The 15,988-nt window shown below is 54.6% G+C and overlaps 7 protein-coding genes across 7 annotated transcripts; 4 read left to right on the top strand and 3 right to left on the bottom strand.

The window, feature by feature from the left end:
- Positions 1-42: 42 nt before the first annotated feature.
- Positions 43-1,821, top strand: JCM15063_005155 (aspartate aminotransferase family protein; the record flags this gene model as incomplete). Its single annotated transcript, XM_076676258.1, has 5 exons — positions 43-861; positions 936-1,034; positions 1,103-1,198; positions 1,286-1,365; positions 1,446-1,821. 5 exons carry the CDS (start codon positions 43-45, stop codon positions 1,819-1,821), a joined length of 1,470 nt encoding a protein of 489 aa, XP_076536796.1.
- Positions 1,822-2,200: 379 nt separating this feature from the next.
- JCM15063_005154 (uncharacterized protein) lies at positions 2,201-3,976 on the bottom strand (the record flags this gene model as incomplete). The annotated part of the gene is made up of 8 exons (XM_076676257.1): positions 2,201-2,236; positions 2,304-2,342; positions 2,441-2,821; positions 2,891-2,946; positions 3,015-3,205; positions 3,271-3,493; positions 3,584-3,660; positions 3,729-3,976. 8 exons carry the CDS (start codon positions 3,974-3,976, stop codon positions 2,201-2,203), a joined length of 1,251 nt encoding a protein of 416 aa, XP_076536795.1.
- A 268-nt stretch (positions 3,977-4,244) lies between these two features.
- On the bottom strand, positions 4,245-6,513 carry JCM15063_005153 (diacylglycerol/lipid kinase family protein; the record flags this gene model as incomplete). Its single annotated transcript, XM_076676256.1, has 8 exons — positions 4,245-4,583; positions 4,662-5,080; positions 5,163-5,261; positions 5,332-5,604; positions 5,684-5,812; positions 5,877-6,179; positions 6,256-6,285; positions 6,384-6,513. 8 exons carry the CDS (start codon positions 6,511-6,513, stop codon positions 4,245-4,247), a joined length of 1,722 nt encoding a protein of 573 aa, XP_076536794.1.
- Positions 6,514-6,717: 204 nt separating this feature from the next.
- JCM15063_005152 (uncharacterized protein) lies at positions 6,718-10,332 on the top strand (the record flags this gene model as incomplete). Its single annotated transcript, XM_076676255.1, has 12 exons — positions 6,718-6,768; positions 6,886-6,936; positions 6,995-7,460; positions 7,534-8,255; positions 8,320-8,592; positions 8,657-8,752; positions 8,818-9,015; positions 9,090-9,381; positions 9,468-9,662; positions 9,726-9,892; positions 9,994-10,245; positions 10,318-10,332. The coding sequence occupies 12 exons, from the start codon at positions 6,718-6,720 to the stop codon at positions 10,330-10,332; spliced, it is 2,778 nt and encodes a 925-aa protein (XP_076536793.1).
- Positions 10,333-10,719: 387 nt separating this feature from the next.
- JCM15063_005151 (uncharacterized protein) lies at positions 10,720-11,818 on the top strand (the record flags this gene model as incomplete). Its single annotated transcript, XM_076676254.1, has 2 exons — positions 10,720-11,424; positions 11,498-11,818. The coding sequence occupies 2 exons, from the start codon at positions 10,720-10,722 to the stop codon at positions 11,816-11,818; spliced, it is 1,026 nt and encodes a 341-aa protein (XP_076536792.1).
- A 187-nt stretch (positions 11,819-12,005) lies between these two features.
- Positions 12,006-12,884, bottom strand: MNP1 (mitochondrial 54S ribosomal protein bL12m MNP1; the record flags this gene model as incomplete). Its single annotated transcript, XM_076676253.1, has 5 exons — positions 12,006-12,122; positions 12,202-12,411; positions 12,502-12,655; positions 12,751-12,806; positions 12,879-12,884. The coding sequence occupies 5 exons, from the start codon at positions 12,882-12,884 to the stop codon at positions 12,006-12,008; spliced, it is 543 nt and encodes a 180-aa protein (XP_076536791.1).
- A 208-nt stretch (positions 12,885-13,092) lies between these two features.
- Positions 13,093-15,064, top strand: JCM15063_005149 (uncharacterized protein; the record flags this gene model as incomplete). Its single annotated transcript, XM_076676252.1, has 5 exons — positions 13,093-14,026; positions 14,102-14,242; positions 14,331-14,560; positions 14,659-14,945; positions 15,031-15,064. The coding sequence occupies 5 exons, from the start codon at positions 13,093-13,095 to the stop codon at positions 15,062-15,064; spliced, it is 1,626 nt and encodes a 541-aa protein (XP_076536790.1).
- Between the last annotated feature and the right edge of the window lie 924 nt (positions 15,065-15,988).

Here is a 15,988-nt window from a genome sequence, read left to right as displayed (position 1 = left end):
CTTTCTTTGGCAGACATGCTCGTGACCACCCGAACTGTCGCGATGCGTGCGACATCCATGGTCCGTTCGACGCGCACATTCTCGACTTCGACTCGCGCGTTGTACGCCGCTGCGCCCAAGGCCAACATGGACTACCTCAAGCCCACTCACCTCGACGACGATGTACCCACATCGATCACCGATGCGCTCGAGCGTCACGCTGCCGTGACTCTCAACACGTACTCGCGCCCGCCGTTCATCCTCGCCCGCGGCAAAGGGTGCAAGGTGTACGACACGACCGACCGCGAGTACCTCGACTTCAGCGGAGGGATCGCCGTCAATGCTCTCGGTCACGCGGACGAGGGCGTTGCCAAAGTGGTCGAAGAGCAAGCACGCAACCTCGTGCACTGCTCCAACTTGTGGCACAACGAGCACTCGGGCGAGCTCGCTTACGCCCTCGTCGACAAGACGAAGCAACTTGGAGGCATGGGGTACGCAAAGGATCAAGCCACCAAGAACGGATCTGCCGCCGAAGGAGGCCTCAAGGTCTTCTTCACCAACTCGGGTACCGAATCGAACGAAGGCGCGATCAAGTTTGCTCGCAAGTACGGCAAACAAGTTCAACTCGTCCATGCCGCCGAATCGGCAAAGGAACAAGGGCTCACGAAACCCGCCGCGACCGACAAGGTCGAGATTGTCAGTTTCCGAGACGGGTTCCACGGTCGCTCGATGGGTGCCTTGTCGGCAACATGGCAGGACAAGTACCAAGCACCGTTCGCTCCGCTCATCCCGGGATTTGTTCCGGCCACGCTCAACGACATTGACGGGATCAAGCACGCCGTGACGGAAAAGACGTGCGGAGTCATCCTCGAACCCATCCAGGTGCGCCGACAGTTTCGATCGTTGCAATCTGCGTGACAGGGAACGCTCATAGAGAGGATTTCGTCACATGCTAGGGAGAGGGAGGCATTCTCGAAGCTTCGGAAGACTTCCTCCGAGCATTGCGAAAACGCTGCGATGAAGTCGGCGCCCTTCTCATCTTTGACGAGATTCAGGTCAGTCCCCCCACTCAGTTCTACATACCCAAGATTGTTCCGCGACTGAATCGAGATCGTGGCAACAGTGCGGACTCGGCCGAACGGGTTCTTTCTGGGCACACGGTTCGATGCCAGTAGACTGTCACCCTGACGTGTTGACCATGGCCAAGCCTCTCGCAAACGTGAGTCTCTCGCTCAGGATCCTCATTCGTCCCGCGTGTTTAGGCAGACTGAAACATCTGACAAACTCCCATTGCGTGTATTTGTAGGGGCTCCCGATTGGTGCCATTCTCATGAAGGACAAAGTTGCCGACGTGATCAAGATTGGCGATCACGGCACCACGTTCGGGTCCGTTGAATCTGGTTTCTGACAAGGCGCTTCCTCGAAGTGAGAGAACTGACTCTCTTCTTCCCTTCTGGGTTCTTTAGTGGAGCGCCGCTTCAAACTCGAGTCGCCCATCACGTTGTCTCGCGCATCTCGGAACCTTCGTTCATCCACCACGTCGAACAAGTTGGCGAATCTCTCAAAACTCGACTCGCAGCCCTCCAATCCTTGTTCCCTCGCTTGATCGCAGGTCCTCCTCGAGGTCGAGGATTGATCCTGGGTTTACCTCTGACTTCGGATCACGCCGTACAACGCGTCGTCAAACTCATGAGAGAACGTGGAGTTCTCGTCTTGTCGTGTGGCAAGATGACGGTCAGGTTTGTCCCGAGTTTGACCGTGTCGGAACAAGAAGTCGAACAATGTGTCGACACGCTCGAGAGCTGCTTGGTCGTCATGAACCGAGAAGCCGAGGGATTGTAAAGGAGAGGACGGAACGGGGGGTCTTGACAAGATAGACTTATTAGAAGGATCAGAATGGGTTTTGTTTTTCTCTCTCGTGTCTCTCTTTCTGGGTGTCGGATTGTTCTTTTGCATGTAATTCTCGATTCATTTGACACCTCTGGTTCATGCGCCGAGTCAGGATGCACAAGCCTCTTCTTTTCTTTTCGAAAAGCAAAGCAAAACACAAAACCTAGTAATGAGTAGATATACGACAGAGAGATACCACAGATGACCAACCAATGACGACAAAGAAACCACTATGTAAGCATATCCGACAGAAACTAAAGGAAGACGATACAAAATGCGATAGAGGAGAAATACGCGTTGACGAAAAAGAAGAAGATCCGAGTAGTCTCATCTAGGTTGAAGTCGTTTTGTACCACATCAAACCAGCCTATCGTTGTCTTCGGTATCAGCTTTCTATAATGTTGCTGGAGAGAGAGGGAAGAAAATTCGCGTACCGTGGCAATTCCATATCCGACGACCTGCGTCAGAGTCAACTGAAGTGAAAAGGCATCTCGGAGATTCAGTTCGTGATCAAACTCGTCTTTCGAAGACACTCTCACGAGAAAGGAAAGAAGAAGAAAAGAAGACTGACAGATTCACCGAGCAAGAGTGCAGGAGCGACGACCATAAGGACGTCCTTGACGACTTTGCTCAAACTCAACACCATCGAGCTCAACCCAATCAACATGACCGCACTCAAGTTCAACCCGAACGTCAAACTCGCATTCACAAACACGAGTCCCCATCCCAATCGAGGGATTTCAGTGATTGCGGTCCACCCTTCGAGGGGCACGAGGAGACACAGGTTCAGGACGAGGCAGATTGGGGCAAAGTAATAGAGTGATTTGAGTGGAGACATGGGCGAGGTAGGCGGGGCGGCAGGAGTCGAAGTACCCGTCGACGATGACGACGGAGTGGTGAGTAGTAGCTGAATCAATGTGACGCGAGTCGCTTCAATCGCAATCGCGACCATCTGGAACAATATTCAAAACAATCACTGTCAGACATTATATCGAGAGCAGCAAAGCAAGAGCTGAAATACCTGGATAATGAATCCGGTCAAGTGGAAATTGACTTCAGCCGCACTGGCGATTCCAACTGCGAGTGATAGTAATATAGATCAGCATCTTTCACCCAGGGTTACGTAAGCGGTGAAAGTGACCAACCTCCGGCCGAGATCGTCAGCACGATGAGCATGAGCTTGACGCTGAACTGTTTCGTACCAAACGCAAACGCAGCGAGCAAGATCGCGACTGGCGAAATCGACTTGAGAATGTGAATGAATGCGACCGAGCAATACAAGTATGCCCAATTCGACAAGACGAGACTCAGAGAGAACAAGATGGCGATCGGCAGACTGATTGTGACAAGCCGAAGTCAGCAGATGGAGCAAGCGAGAGGGTATCGGGGCTCGAGGCTCACATCTCGCGGTTCCAACGAGACCAGGTCATTGCGACACTGTCCTTCTTCCATTGCTTGCGTTCTTCTCGATCGAGCGTCGGGGTCGACATGCCAATCTGCTCCGAAGCGAGGTCGGCGCTCGAACCCTCGGTTGATGCTTTGAGCGGTACGGCAAAGTAATCTCCATGACTTGCAGGGATCGCTCCCGAGATGAGGTCGGTGTACCGGTGAAGAAGACGTGTTGCTGTGCACACGCGACCGATTGACACCATTCAACATCAAATGTTTCCCAGACTGTACTTTGTTGCACAATTCACGAGAAATTCGAGCGTACCGACGGTCTGGAACGCGAGATGGATCGAGGTCAAGGTGATTGGGTACGCGAACTGTCTCGCTACGAGAATCTCTCGACTGTGACAAGACGCGTTAGGTTGAGAAGATAGTGGGGCCGGATAAAAGATCCGATTGAGAGGACTGACTTGAAGAAAATGACAGCTGTCGACAACCCAATCCATCCAAGGATGATGAGCCACGGTGGCAGGAATGAATGTCTCGTCGTCGAGCTCGTCACGAGAGTCAAAGTCGCAGTAGACGTAGGATCGGGCGAGGCCGACTGCTGCAGCGCCTTTGCGTCGATCGAGGAACGCCGGCTCGAATCTGGAGAAGGGCTGGTTGATGGGAGCAGGTGTTGCTGTTGCTCATGTTGGTGCAGGAGTGGAGAACCCATCACTGCAAGAGTCGGATCACGAGGGAAAGGAGAGGAAGCAGATACGCGACGAAGTGAAGTGAATTTCCAATATTAGAATCGGACAGGGGTTTGGTTCAGCAAAAGTCCAGCAAAAGTCCCAGGAGAAGGCACGGGAAAAATGCAGGGAAATCCGGTTTGAGCTGTTCGGGCTTCCTCGCGTGTTGCACGTGTACTATTGTTCAGCTTTAGGGTAATTTTCGGGCATCTCTTATCACCACGGTCTGAAAGCGCGAGAAATGTGTTACTTTCACACGCCTTGGATCGGATGGCTACCTGCCAGTTTGCCATCGAATACCATGATCCTCGCGAGTCCTTGATGCACCTCGACATTGAAGTCTCGATGTTCGATCTTCTCTCCATCGATACTGACATACCCCAACTCGCCTTCCTGGTTCGCATGTTGACCTGCATGCGGGAACACGAGTCGATACGCGCGAGTTTTGAGGTACAGGACTGCAGGATGGTGGTAGAGAGATCCAGTGTCGCTCCCGTCCATCGCGGTCAAAGCTTCGAGCGGCGACATGGGTGCGACGAGACACAGATCGAGCAACCCGGACGCAGGTTCGGCCGGCGGAAACATTTGCAGCTGGGAGGTTCCCAATCGCGAGATCAGTTTCAAGGCAGTCTCGTTCCCGAGATGGGCAGCAGAGTGAACGATCCTCACGTCCTTCGAGATCCAAGGCATCTTGCCGCCGTACAAGAAAAAGACCCCTTGACGCTTCGAGTCACCTGTGAGGTCTATTGTCCACCATTTCCCTTCCCCATCCAGTTGTCCGTCTTTCGGGAAATGATCCAAGTACCGCTTGCTGTTCATCTCGTCCTCGAGTTCGGCGGGCAAGGGGTCGTCCGGGTATCCATATTCGAGTGGTGGGATCTCGTTTCCATTTTGTGCAGCAATCGAAGACGGGGTCTCTCGAGGATGAGCCAGGTTTTCATTGTATCGACGGGCGATTTCGTTCTTGGAAGAGCTCTCGACGAGGACTTGCAACTTCATCGGATACCTGCGTCTCGTGACCGCGCCCTTGATGTAACCGAGCGTGAATCGAAAGTCTCCCAAGAATCGAAGGTGCTCCGTGCCCAAATCTGCAATCGAGCATCGTCTTTCAGTTTTCACGAGAAATGACACCTGGTGGAAGGACGACGAAAGCGCTTGAGCGCAATTTACCTAGGTCTGCCATGAGTCCAAACGCTTGCGTGAGAAAGGAGAATATCCGCTTCCCTCCTTGTTGAGTGACAGAACATAGGTCTATCGGAATCGGGTTTCCTGTTTTTTGCGTAACCGAATTTGTGTCTATAGATATCTTGCGATTACGTGACGGGGGGAAACCACTTACCCTTGAGTGCGACGAGCGCGCACGCCTTCCAATCGCCCGAGCGATCGTTGCCGACGACACTGTTGGCCAATGCGTTGCCACTGCCCGTCGGCACGACGACAATCGGAGTTTCTCGCAATGCTTTCCTGCCTCGGCCCGGTTGCGCTGCGAGTCCGTTCAAGAGTTCGTGCACGATCCCATCTCCCGAGATCGAGATCAAGGCGTCGTACTCGGAGGGCGAGTGTGACAGCCCGAGCTGGTACGCGTGAGTAGGAGACCCGGGAGGTCCCGTCACTGACGCACAAAGCACAAAGAGGCGCATGCTATCAGTACGAGCAACGGTCAATCACGAGAAGGATGGAAAACTTCTTACAAGAGACTTTGTACGAGACATGGGCCGCGTCGAGAACGGGCTGGACTGCCGTTTCCCAAGCTCGTTTCGCGAGGCCTTTGCCGCCGATCGGGTTCAAGACGACGTGGAACTTGCGACTCCGTTCGACTCCTGTACAGGGAACGGCGATGATGAGTCCTGATGGAGAGGCGTCTCTCGCCGAATCGCTCCTTACCAGCGTAGGCTCGCTCCTCTGCAAGCTTGACCCAGTCCTCGGCGCGACGATCAGATACGGACAATTGTTCAAAGTCGTGGTGCGAATCTGCAGGTGTGACGGTCCCAGACAGGCTCCACAAGCGTGATTTCGCCTTGTCCTTCCTCTCGGCCTCGGACTTGCTCGCAGTGACGAGAGCGCATATTGTCAGACGGTACTGGTGCTGACCCTGAGTCGCTGTGTGGTGAGATGCGCTCGAAATCGTTGTGAGAGTCGCCGAGAGCAGAGACCGATACGGAATTAGCCGAGTCGATGATGCGGAGGCTGTGTCCCCAGCGCAACGACTTGGAATCAGTGCCGGAAGGGTGGTCGTGGAGCGCGAATGGAGCGAGAAACTTGCCGTTGCCAAGCTTGAGCGAGTGCAGCGAGCCTGGCGGCGAGCAACACAAAGTGGGGCCGGGGCAGCGTGACCGAAGCGACGGATGAGTTCTCGGTCACTTCATGGCGAGCAGGGCGTCTGCTACGTACCTGGTTTGCGTTTGACAATGACGAGACCATCTGGCGTGAGCGCGAGGTGTACCGGCTGGTGGTGCTTGTCCCCGAGGATGACTATCTCGGAAGCATTCGACGGCTCGGCGTGTCGAGGCGAGTCGTGCATCGTGAGCGGTTCGTACGCGTGTGTGCTCGATGTGCGATTCCTCGACCGACACAGGCAGCCGGTACAGCCGGACATGTGGCTGCTGTGCACTGCGAGGTCGCGACTTGTGCCGCGTTACCCGCATGCGAGAAATATCCAAGAAGCGCTCGCTCGCTCGACGCCGTCCCACCACTTCACCATCCCTAGTGTGTGACTGGATCCGACATGTCTGCACCCCTGCAAGCGATCGTCAAGTCGGTCCTCTCGGCAGACACGGTGCGTTCCCGTCCCTCCGCGCGATCAAGCTGACACGACTTCGCTCTCGTGCACGCTCTCGCCTCGATCCACGTCACTGACCACTGGCTGCTTCCCGATCGCCCCCATTTTCCGCAGCTCGTCCTCCGGGGCAAAGTCGTCCAGGCTGATGCGCTGCCGAAAGAGAAGGTACTGCTCGTCCTCCACCTCTCGAGTGAATCGGACCGCTCACGTCCTCGCTGCACAGGTTCTCCACCTCGCCGATCTCACCGCGCCTCGACTCGGTACTCGCGACCGTGACGACGAACCCTGGGCATTCGAAGCCCGGGACTACCTCCGCTCGCTCGTCGTCGGCAAGGAAGTGTCGTTCACCGTGTCGTACTCGGTCTCGACCACGACCCCGCCCCTCGAATTCGGTATCGTGTACGTCCCCGCCGCGCGCGAGGGCGAACCCGATACCGATGTCGCTGCCGAACTCGTGCGCGCCGGATGGGCCAAAGTCCGCGAGGCTCACTCGTCCCGCAAGGCCGACTCGGAAGACGAGGACCCTGCTCACAACCGCAAAGCGTTCCTCAAAGACCTCGAGGAAGACGCGAAAGCACACGCGCGTGGACTCTGGAGCGCCGAGGGTCAACCCGCGCGCAACGTCGAGTACCAGATGCCGCAGGACCCGGCTGCGTTCCTCGCCGAGCACAAAGGCAAACCGATCGACGGTGAGCTTTATCTTGAGCGTTCGAGCTATTACGAAACTCGCGCTGACTCGAGAGTGATCGCTTTGTCTTGCAGCGATTGTCGAGGGCGTGACGAACGGATCGCAGGTCCGCGCTCGACTCCTGTTCTCGCCCTTGTACCATCACATTGTCAACCTCGGCATCGCTGGATTGCGTGCACCTCGATCGGGCAACCTCTCGGGCCGCGAGGACCTCTCGGGCGAAGAATTCGGAGACGAATCTCGCTTCTTCGTCGAGTCGCGCCTGTTGCAACGCCTGATCAAAGTCACCCTCCTGTCCCTCCCAACGCCCTCGCTCTCGCACAACGCGCAAAATGGTGCTGCCCCGCAAACCGCAAACCTGTTCCTCGGTACCGTGCAGCACCCTGCGGGCAACATCGCATCACTTCTCGTCTCGGTTGGACTCGCGAAAATCATCGACTGGCATGCCGGGTTCCTCTCGGTTTCGCCGACGCCTTCGATGATGTCGGAATTGCGCAAGGCCGAACAGGAAGCGAAACTGTTGCGCCGAGGCATGTGGAAAGACTTGCCCGACCCCGAGATCGCGCTGCAACAGAGGAAAGCGAACGGTACCGCCGGCGGCAAAGGTTCGTTCAACGCGTGGGTGGTCAAGGTGTGGGGTGCCGACATGGTCACCCTCGCCAAGACCGAGATGGGTGCCGAGGAGAAGAAGGTCCAACTCGCTTCGATCAGGCAACCGAAACCTACCGACCCGAAGCAGGCCGGTCTCCAACAAGAAGGCAAGGAGTTCCTGCGCAAGAAGCTCATTGGCAAACAGGCAAGTATCCTTCGTGCCTTTTCCTAGTGCTACTTCGTCTCGCTTATACGATTCTGTTCTTTAGGTCCTCGTTACGATCGATTACGTCAAACCTGCAGAAGGCGATTTCGAGGCGCGCGAATGTGCCACGATCCGACTGTTGCCTTCTGGCCAAAACGTGTCTGAACTCCTCGTCGAGCGCGGTCTCGTCTCGGTCTTGAGACACCGCCAAGGGGACGAAATGCGTAGCTCCGAATACGACGCGTTGATGGGCGCCGACATGCGCGCAATCGAGGACAAGAGGGGTGTTCACTCGGGACAGGACTTCCCTGCGCCTCGTATCATCGATGCATCCGAGGTACGCCGGATTCCCTTCATCTTGCGGACCTTTTCAAAAGTCTGATAACATGTGGGTCTCCTAGTCCTCGCACAAGGCCGCGCCTTTCCTTTCCCAATTCAAGCGATCGGGTCGTCTCTCTGGCATTGTCGATTTCGTCGCTTCCGGTTCGCGATTCAAGGTACTTCTGATCCCCCAGTGTCTCATACTGCCGAACGAGCTGACCCGCTCGCGTGTCTTGTCTAGATCTGGATCCCCAAGCAAGACGTCAAATTGACGTTTGTGCTGTCCAACATCCGCGCTCCCCGTACCGCTCGCAACCCGAACGAAAAGAGTGAGCCGTTTGGAAACGAGGCCGCCTTGTGGTCGAAATGCAAGGTCTTGCAACGAGAGGTCGAGTTCTCGGTTGAAAGTACCGACAAATCCGGCGGATTCATCGGACGGGTTAGATCCATTTTCTCTCGACGAAAATGTCTTTTTTCGCTTCAAACTGACACGTCGGGTCCTTTGAACATCAGATGTCCATCAACGGACAAGACGTCGCACACTCGTTGGTATCGGAAGGTCTTGCCAAAGTCGACGAGTACAGTTCGGCGAAAGACTTGTTTGCCGCCCAATCTGCCGCTCAATCGCTTCGCAAGAACATGTGGTCTTCGTACGATCCGACTCAGGTTGCCGAACAAGAAGCACAACTGAACGGCAAGAAACTCGAAGCGAGGAAAGAATACGTCGACGTGGTCGTGAGTGAGGTCCGAGGAGGTACCGAAACCCTACCCTTCTCGTTCTCGGTGCAGATCCTCAAAGACGGAGGTGAGTGTTCTTTCTTTTCCTTCACAAAACTCGCTTGATGCTGTGGTTGACATCCTAATGCTTGTCGTTCGTTCTGAATCTGATAGGCATCCCCGAACTCGAATCGCTCATGTCCGAGTTGACCGTGTTCCACCAATCGAACGACGTTACTCCCGCTGGATTCACTCCTCGATCGGGTGAACTCGTGTCGGCCAAATTCTCCCAAGACGGGCAATGGTACCGTGCCAAGGTGCGCAAGAGCAACCCGGGCAAGAAGGAAGCCGAAGTCATCTACATTGATTGTGCGTACTCCCGCGCGACTCTCCTTTTGCATCTTGCAACTAATCGCTGCATGGATTCTATAGACGGCAACTCGGAGGTCGTTCCGTACAGTCGCCTTCGACCGCTCGCAGCGCAATTCAAGGGCCTCGAGGGTCAGGCGAAGGAGGCGACGCTCTCCTTCGTGAGCCTCCTCGACTGGCGTACCGAATACGGTCTCGATGCGATGGACCGCTTCCGAGAATTGTGCGAGGTGAGCGACAATTTTTCCCTCTATGTATTCCTTCGCGAGCTCGAAGGCGACAGAACCTGACACCCTCGTTCGAATGGACCAATCGCGCCACTCTCTACCAGGGACAAACTCTTGTCGCCAACATCGACCACCGCGACAGTTCGCAACTGCAACTATCGCTGTTCGACCCGAACGATCCTGCCAGTCTCGCCTCGCACGAATCGTCGATCAACGTGCAACTCGTACGCGAGGGACTCGCCCGAATTGACAGGAGGTCGAGGTTGAGAGAGGCGTACCCTGGAGTCGTCCGCGCTCTCGACCAGGCCGTCACCGAGGCCAAGAGGGGTCGTTACGGAGCCTACGAACTCGGAGACGTACGTGCCGTATTATCGCTTGATCCGCACGCTTTCCGCACAAGCTGATCCTTTTAGTGTGGTTGTCAACAGGTTCTTGAGGACTAGAGTCTCTCCACTCGCGAGGAAACTCCCCCCCAAAGAATATTATTGATCGAAAATATCCAGCTGCGCAACCCACCCAAGATTCGCCTACTTTTCTCTCCTTCCCCAAGTTCTCCTCATTTGCAAAAACCCTTTCCTTGACCGACTGCAACCGAAAAACAAAATCGTCGTTTCTGAACCTGCGACTTGAATCTGTGTCTTCTGTTCCCACTCGCATCGTCTTTCTTTCCTCATGTCAAACTCTTGCCCGCGTCGCGTTATAAACGTTGTCGCCTTTTCTTAGCTCAGTCACTGCATTCAAAACCTTGGAAAGAGAACTATTGGGTTTCGGCTAGAGAGAATCAGAAGAAATGTCGATCACTGCTCGTGCTATTCTTCTGTCCAAACACCATGTCGGCACCCAGCTCCACTTCACCCGAGCCTTCGAAGCAACCAGCACCACAGGATGGGTTCTGGGCATCGCTGAGTCCCGCCGATCAGAAGAAGTACACACTCGTGTTTCTCGTCTCGCTCGGCACAACGTTGCTCGTAACGGGTCGATCAGGAGGCAGTCTGCTCAAACGAGCCAAGAAGAGTGAAACGGCAACTCCTGTTACCCCAGTTGGTCCCGTCTCGACTGCTGCACCAGTTGTTCGTCGACCTCGATCAATCGTTACACCTTCTCCTCCTCCGCCTCCTCAAGTTGCTTCCAAGCTTCGAGCCAACACTTGGTCCCAAGTCGCACCTCCTCCTTCGTTCCTACATCCGAATCTCGTTTCGATTCCAAAACCTCGTCGATTACTCCCTTCTCTCCTCCTCGAACGAAGACCTCTCGACTCGTCGTCTACTAGTTCAACCTTTGGTCGGATCCCCGCAAGCTCATATTTTCTACCCAACCCAACGTTGACTCGAGAATCGACTCGATACGCCGAAGAACTTGATCGACAAGACAAGTTGCATGAAGACGGAACCGCAGTCGAACCCGAACTCGTAGTCGACGATGGGTTCAACCCGGCTGTATATGCTGCCAAAGCACTCGGGATCGCGACTCTGATCACGTTCTCGACGTTTGGAATCGGGATCTATGGGATCATGAAATGGCTGCAAGTTGACGACGTACGTTCTTTTCTCTTCTTTTTCTTCCAAAAATTCATCAAGCGTTGAACCAACTTGGGAATCCTTCAAATAGATCGAGTCGTTGTCTTTGGCGCTATCTCATCGATTAGGACCTACTTTGAGAGAGAATCGACCTACTTTACCGGCATGGGCGCTTCCGAGTTCTACCACCCAACCACCAACAACAACCTCGAAAGATGTCGAACGAGAACCACTCGTCGACCGAATCGGAAACCGTCGAGTACAGGATGCGAAAGGAGAGGAGGAGGAGGAAGAGTTGAGTTATTGGACCGAAGTCAAAGAGACTCTTGATCGGGAAGCGGAAGAGAGGAAACGACAACGATTGGAACAATGGCAAGAACTGCAGAGACAGAAACAGACCAAACTCGTCTGAGGTTCTTTGAGATAGCAGGGGACTTGTCCTGGAAATCATAAAACCATCTCGTCCCAACTCTCTCTCTCTCTCTCTCTTCTTGAGAATCAGTGAGAGTGTCCGCACATAGATGGGGGCATTTTACAATATCGTTAAGGAATGCTCTGCAAAGGTTGAAATGGCAAGCTACAGCTCTTTTTTTTTCTTTTTAATCGAGCGAAACCTCGGCACCGATCGCCTTGAACAAAGTTTGAAGCTTCTCTGCCTCTTCCTTGGTCGCACCTTCCTTCAACGTCTTGGGAAGCGACTCGACAAACTTCTTGGCCTGCGAAAATAAATCGAAAAGATGTTGGCATGAGCGAGGAAAAGGAGAATTGGAATAGACATTGGAAAAGAAGACGCACCTCTACCAAGTTCATGCCCGTCATGATCGCCTTGACTTCCCTGATGGCTTTGGCTTTTTGTGCAGCGTCAATCTTGGTCAAGTTGACATTGAACACGGTCTTCTCTTTCGGCTTTTCAGGTTCGGCACTCGCACCCGCGTCGGAAGGTGCGGCGGCAGCAGGTGCGGCGGAAGCGGCGGGTAGGGCAATGTCGACAATGTTGAGCTTCGACTGTTGGCCACAACGAACGAGACCCAGAAGTTAAAGAAGAGTCTCGGGAAATTGAATGTTCGGAAAGAGGGGTTTGGTTTGGTAACGTACCTTGAGCGCGTCGACGAGATCAGCCGCTTCGAGGAGGGTCAATTTCGAAATGTCTTCAACGATCGAAGCAATCTTGGGTGACAGCGGGGCTGCGGGAGTCGCGGTCGGTTCTGCCCGTTGAATTGATGAAGTCGAGAAGCGCACTGCGGCTCTTCTGATCGCGAGAGATCCCCCCAAGCAACACGTCAATTTGACCAGCTCGATTTGCTAACTACAGGACAAGGTGTGGGAGTGAGCGTGCCAACGTACCGGACGGGAAGTGCCGATCGAACGAAAGTTTGGGAGAGCGAAGCAGTCAATCGGGCCTGGGTGCAACACGCGCGAACGAAGGGTCAACCACGTTACAAGCTGGCAAGAACTGTGTTGACAGTGCTTACAACCATGGCTGATGCGAGTTGAGGATGCGGCGTGAGTTGGAAAAGGCTCGAGATCAAGTATTCCAGCGCGTGTAATCTCGCGCTTGTAATGCAATTGTTATCCAAACCTCTTTTTATCACTCGATCGTTGCAACACTTTGGCTCCTGATTTGCATGCAAGCTGGCGAGAGCTCGGCTCAACTCGACAAGCTCGCCTGTGACAAACTGGTACGGGATGGGCGCCGAATCGCCCCAATTGCCGACTGCGACGACTTCCTCGACCTCGGCTCAGTACACCGCCCTCTCGTCGAGCGGGAACTCCCACCTTCGGCATCCCTCTCACGCTCGAGGAGCAGCAGGCGGGACAGGAGGGAGAGCGAAACGTGGATCGCTCGCGAGGTGCAAGGCCGCAAGTGGAGCGCTCCTGAAACGACCGGCCGGGTACTTGTCCCTGATCGGACTCGTCGTCGGATCCCTCGTACTCTACAACACGACTCGCCGTGAAGCTGAGCAGCGCGGCGACGAAAGCGCCAGCAGAGATCGCAAGGAGACGGGCGGGGGATACTTTGGCGACAGTTTCGAACGACTCTCGAAAGGGTGGACCACTTCGTTGCGCAGGCCAGCTTCGAACGACGATGGAGAGTGGGCCTGCAACCCGTTCGAGGCGAACGGACGTCTCGCTGTCGATCTCGAAACCGTCACCAACACGCAATGGGTCCCGTACGACTCTCGCTGTCGACCGTCGAACCTACTTAAAGACCTGTACCGGCCACCGGGCGACACCTTGCCCTTGATTCCAGACGCTTCGAGCGCAACCCCGAACCCTCGTTCGTTCTTGCCCTGGTTCCGCAACCGGACCGTGCTCCTGCATGGAGATTCAATCGACCGGTTCCACCTCAAGGACTTTTGCGAGTTTGTTGGAGGCAAGCTCGAATTGATCACTCCCGAACATCGAGCGAGTCCACCCATGTGGAAACGACCGGGAGCGGACAGCGCGAGGAAGGCGCGCGAGGCGCAGTGGGAGCAGAGACCTCCTGAAGGGTGGGAGTTGACCAACCCGTGGGTGTGCGACATCGCAGAGTACGGCACGACCTTGATCAACGTGTTCACGTGGGGTTTGCAAGGCGCCGAGGAGTTTTTCGAAATGGAACGATGGTACTATCCTCCAGGTTTGTCCCGCTTTTTTCGTTGGCGCTACCCTCGAATGCAAACGTGTCTCATGCCCTTTGTTCAAAATCATGCAGCGACCTGGACTGACCGGATGGATCACATTACGCTCCCCTTGTTGCCTCGTCTCGCCAAGTATCTCGACCGACCGCAGATTGAGCACCCGGATCTCGTCATCCTCAACTCGGGCTACTGGGACTTGCGCAAGTACACAGAAGGTACATCAAGTGTTTTGCCAATCCCTCGTGATCATTGGAACGATCCTCGAAGCTGATCCCTGTTGGCCCGTTTTGCGTCGAAAATCAGAGGACTTTGTCGCAGCGGGATTCCCGAATCGACCGTACCCGGAAGACTCGCCGATCCCGTACACTCCACTCTCTGCAGCTCGCGAGCAGACCTGGGAACGAGAGGCTCGCAAGGCGATGCAACACGCCGCTACGAGTTTCAAGGGCAAAGATGGCAAAGCCAAGAACGGTCCGACGTTGCTGTGGAGGAGTTTGCATCATCCTCCGAGACACAACTATGCGCCTTTCCCGGTGAGCAAACATTTCTTCAATGTCCCAGATACCCCCATCATGAGCCTAACCACCGTTTTTCTTTTTTTCTTTTTTTTTTCGCTTGATCCCTCCAACAGCGAGTCTTCCAACTCGACTCGCTCGCGCGCAAAGTCGTTTCCGACCTACGACTGTCTCAAACCACTTCCTCTTCCTCCCTCACTCGATCTCCTTCTCCCGCTCTCTCGCAAACGACCTCTCAAGAATCGACCGCACTCTCGGAAGGAGAAGATCTCGGGTTGAACCATCGATTGAGGATTGACGAATCTGGAAAACTCATGTTGGGTCAAGAACACTTGTTCCGAGATTTGTTGCACCCGTTGCCAGTACCTGGAAGTTGGATTTGGGCAGACATCATGCTTTACGAGTTGAGGCGGTTTTTCTTCTTCTTTCGTCTCAGTTTCAGGATCAGCAGCTGACGGAAAACCTTTTTTTCCGGACTTCTCTGATAGATTGAAGAGAGCAACCGAAGGAGTTGATCGATAACAACAACAAGAACCAGAAAAAAAAGATACCCGGAGGGCTGCTCGAGTCGTCCATTCTTCTTTTCGTACCCAACCTCTCGATTTCCAAACCATCATTAGCATTCATCTTCATCAATCATCCTCTCAGTCGTGTCGCTTCTTTTCTTTCGACTTTGGGAACCTTGTGTAAGGGGAAACAAATTGTAACTCGCTCTCTCTTCGCCACTGTCGCAGAACGAGGATCGGATGGAGAACCTCTGAGAAGCAAGTCAGGATCGATTACGAGCACCTTGGAGACTGACAGAGAATCGAACAATCTCGAGAGAGAGCTACAGACACTGGAGAATCAGAGTGTGGGGACTGATCAAGCGATTGAGGGGTGGTCTGGTTTCAGACCGTAGCTTCAGTGGCGACTGGGACTCTCTGACTGCCGGGGTTCGGAGCGGTTCCTCCAGTACCGCTTGTCATGCCAGAAGGAGTCGAATGAAGTTGCGCGGTCGTTGCCACCGGAGGATTCGTTCCGGAAACTTGACGCGTACCTTCGATCCCGACTTGGGCTTCACGCTTCCTCTTCCTCTCGTGCATGAGTCCGTGCAAGATCGCGACGGGCAACAGAACCGAGAGGAGTCCGAACGTGATTCAACCGAACGCGTGAAGCGCTCGACCGGTCGGGCACAGACGATGTCCGATTCGGCAACGACGTCCCCAGCCATCGAATCGAGTTGCGTGGTAGGTCGATGCAAACTTGGCGCTCGCCGCTGTCGATACGGACGATTGCAAAATCAGCAAGCGAGACAAGCGAGCTTGCGCCAATCGAAGATCTGCTAAAGACTTGCCCAAAAAGAGACACCAGAACGCAAAGAGGCCCTTTTCGCAGTCCAAGCACAAGCGAGATCATTAATAACGCTAGAGGTAGCGAGCGGTAACGGAGCTTGAACATGGGACT

Source organism: Sporobolomyces koalae, assembly GCF_050403365.1.
Source record: "Sporobolomyces koalae JCM15063 DNA, S_koalae_JCM15063T_v1_ctg3, whole genome shotgun sequence".
NCBI lineage: Eukaryota > Fungi > Basidiomycota > Microbotryomycetes > Sporidiobolales > Sporidiobolaceae > Sporobolomyces > Sporobolomyces koalae.
This window is presented reverse-complemented; position numbering and strand designations above follow the sequence as displayed.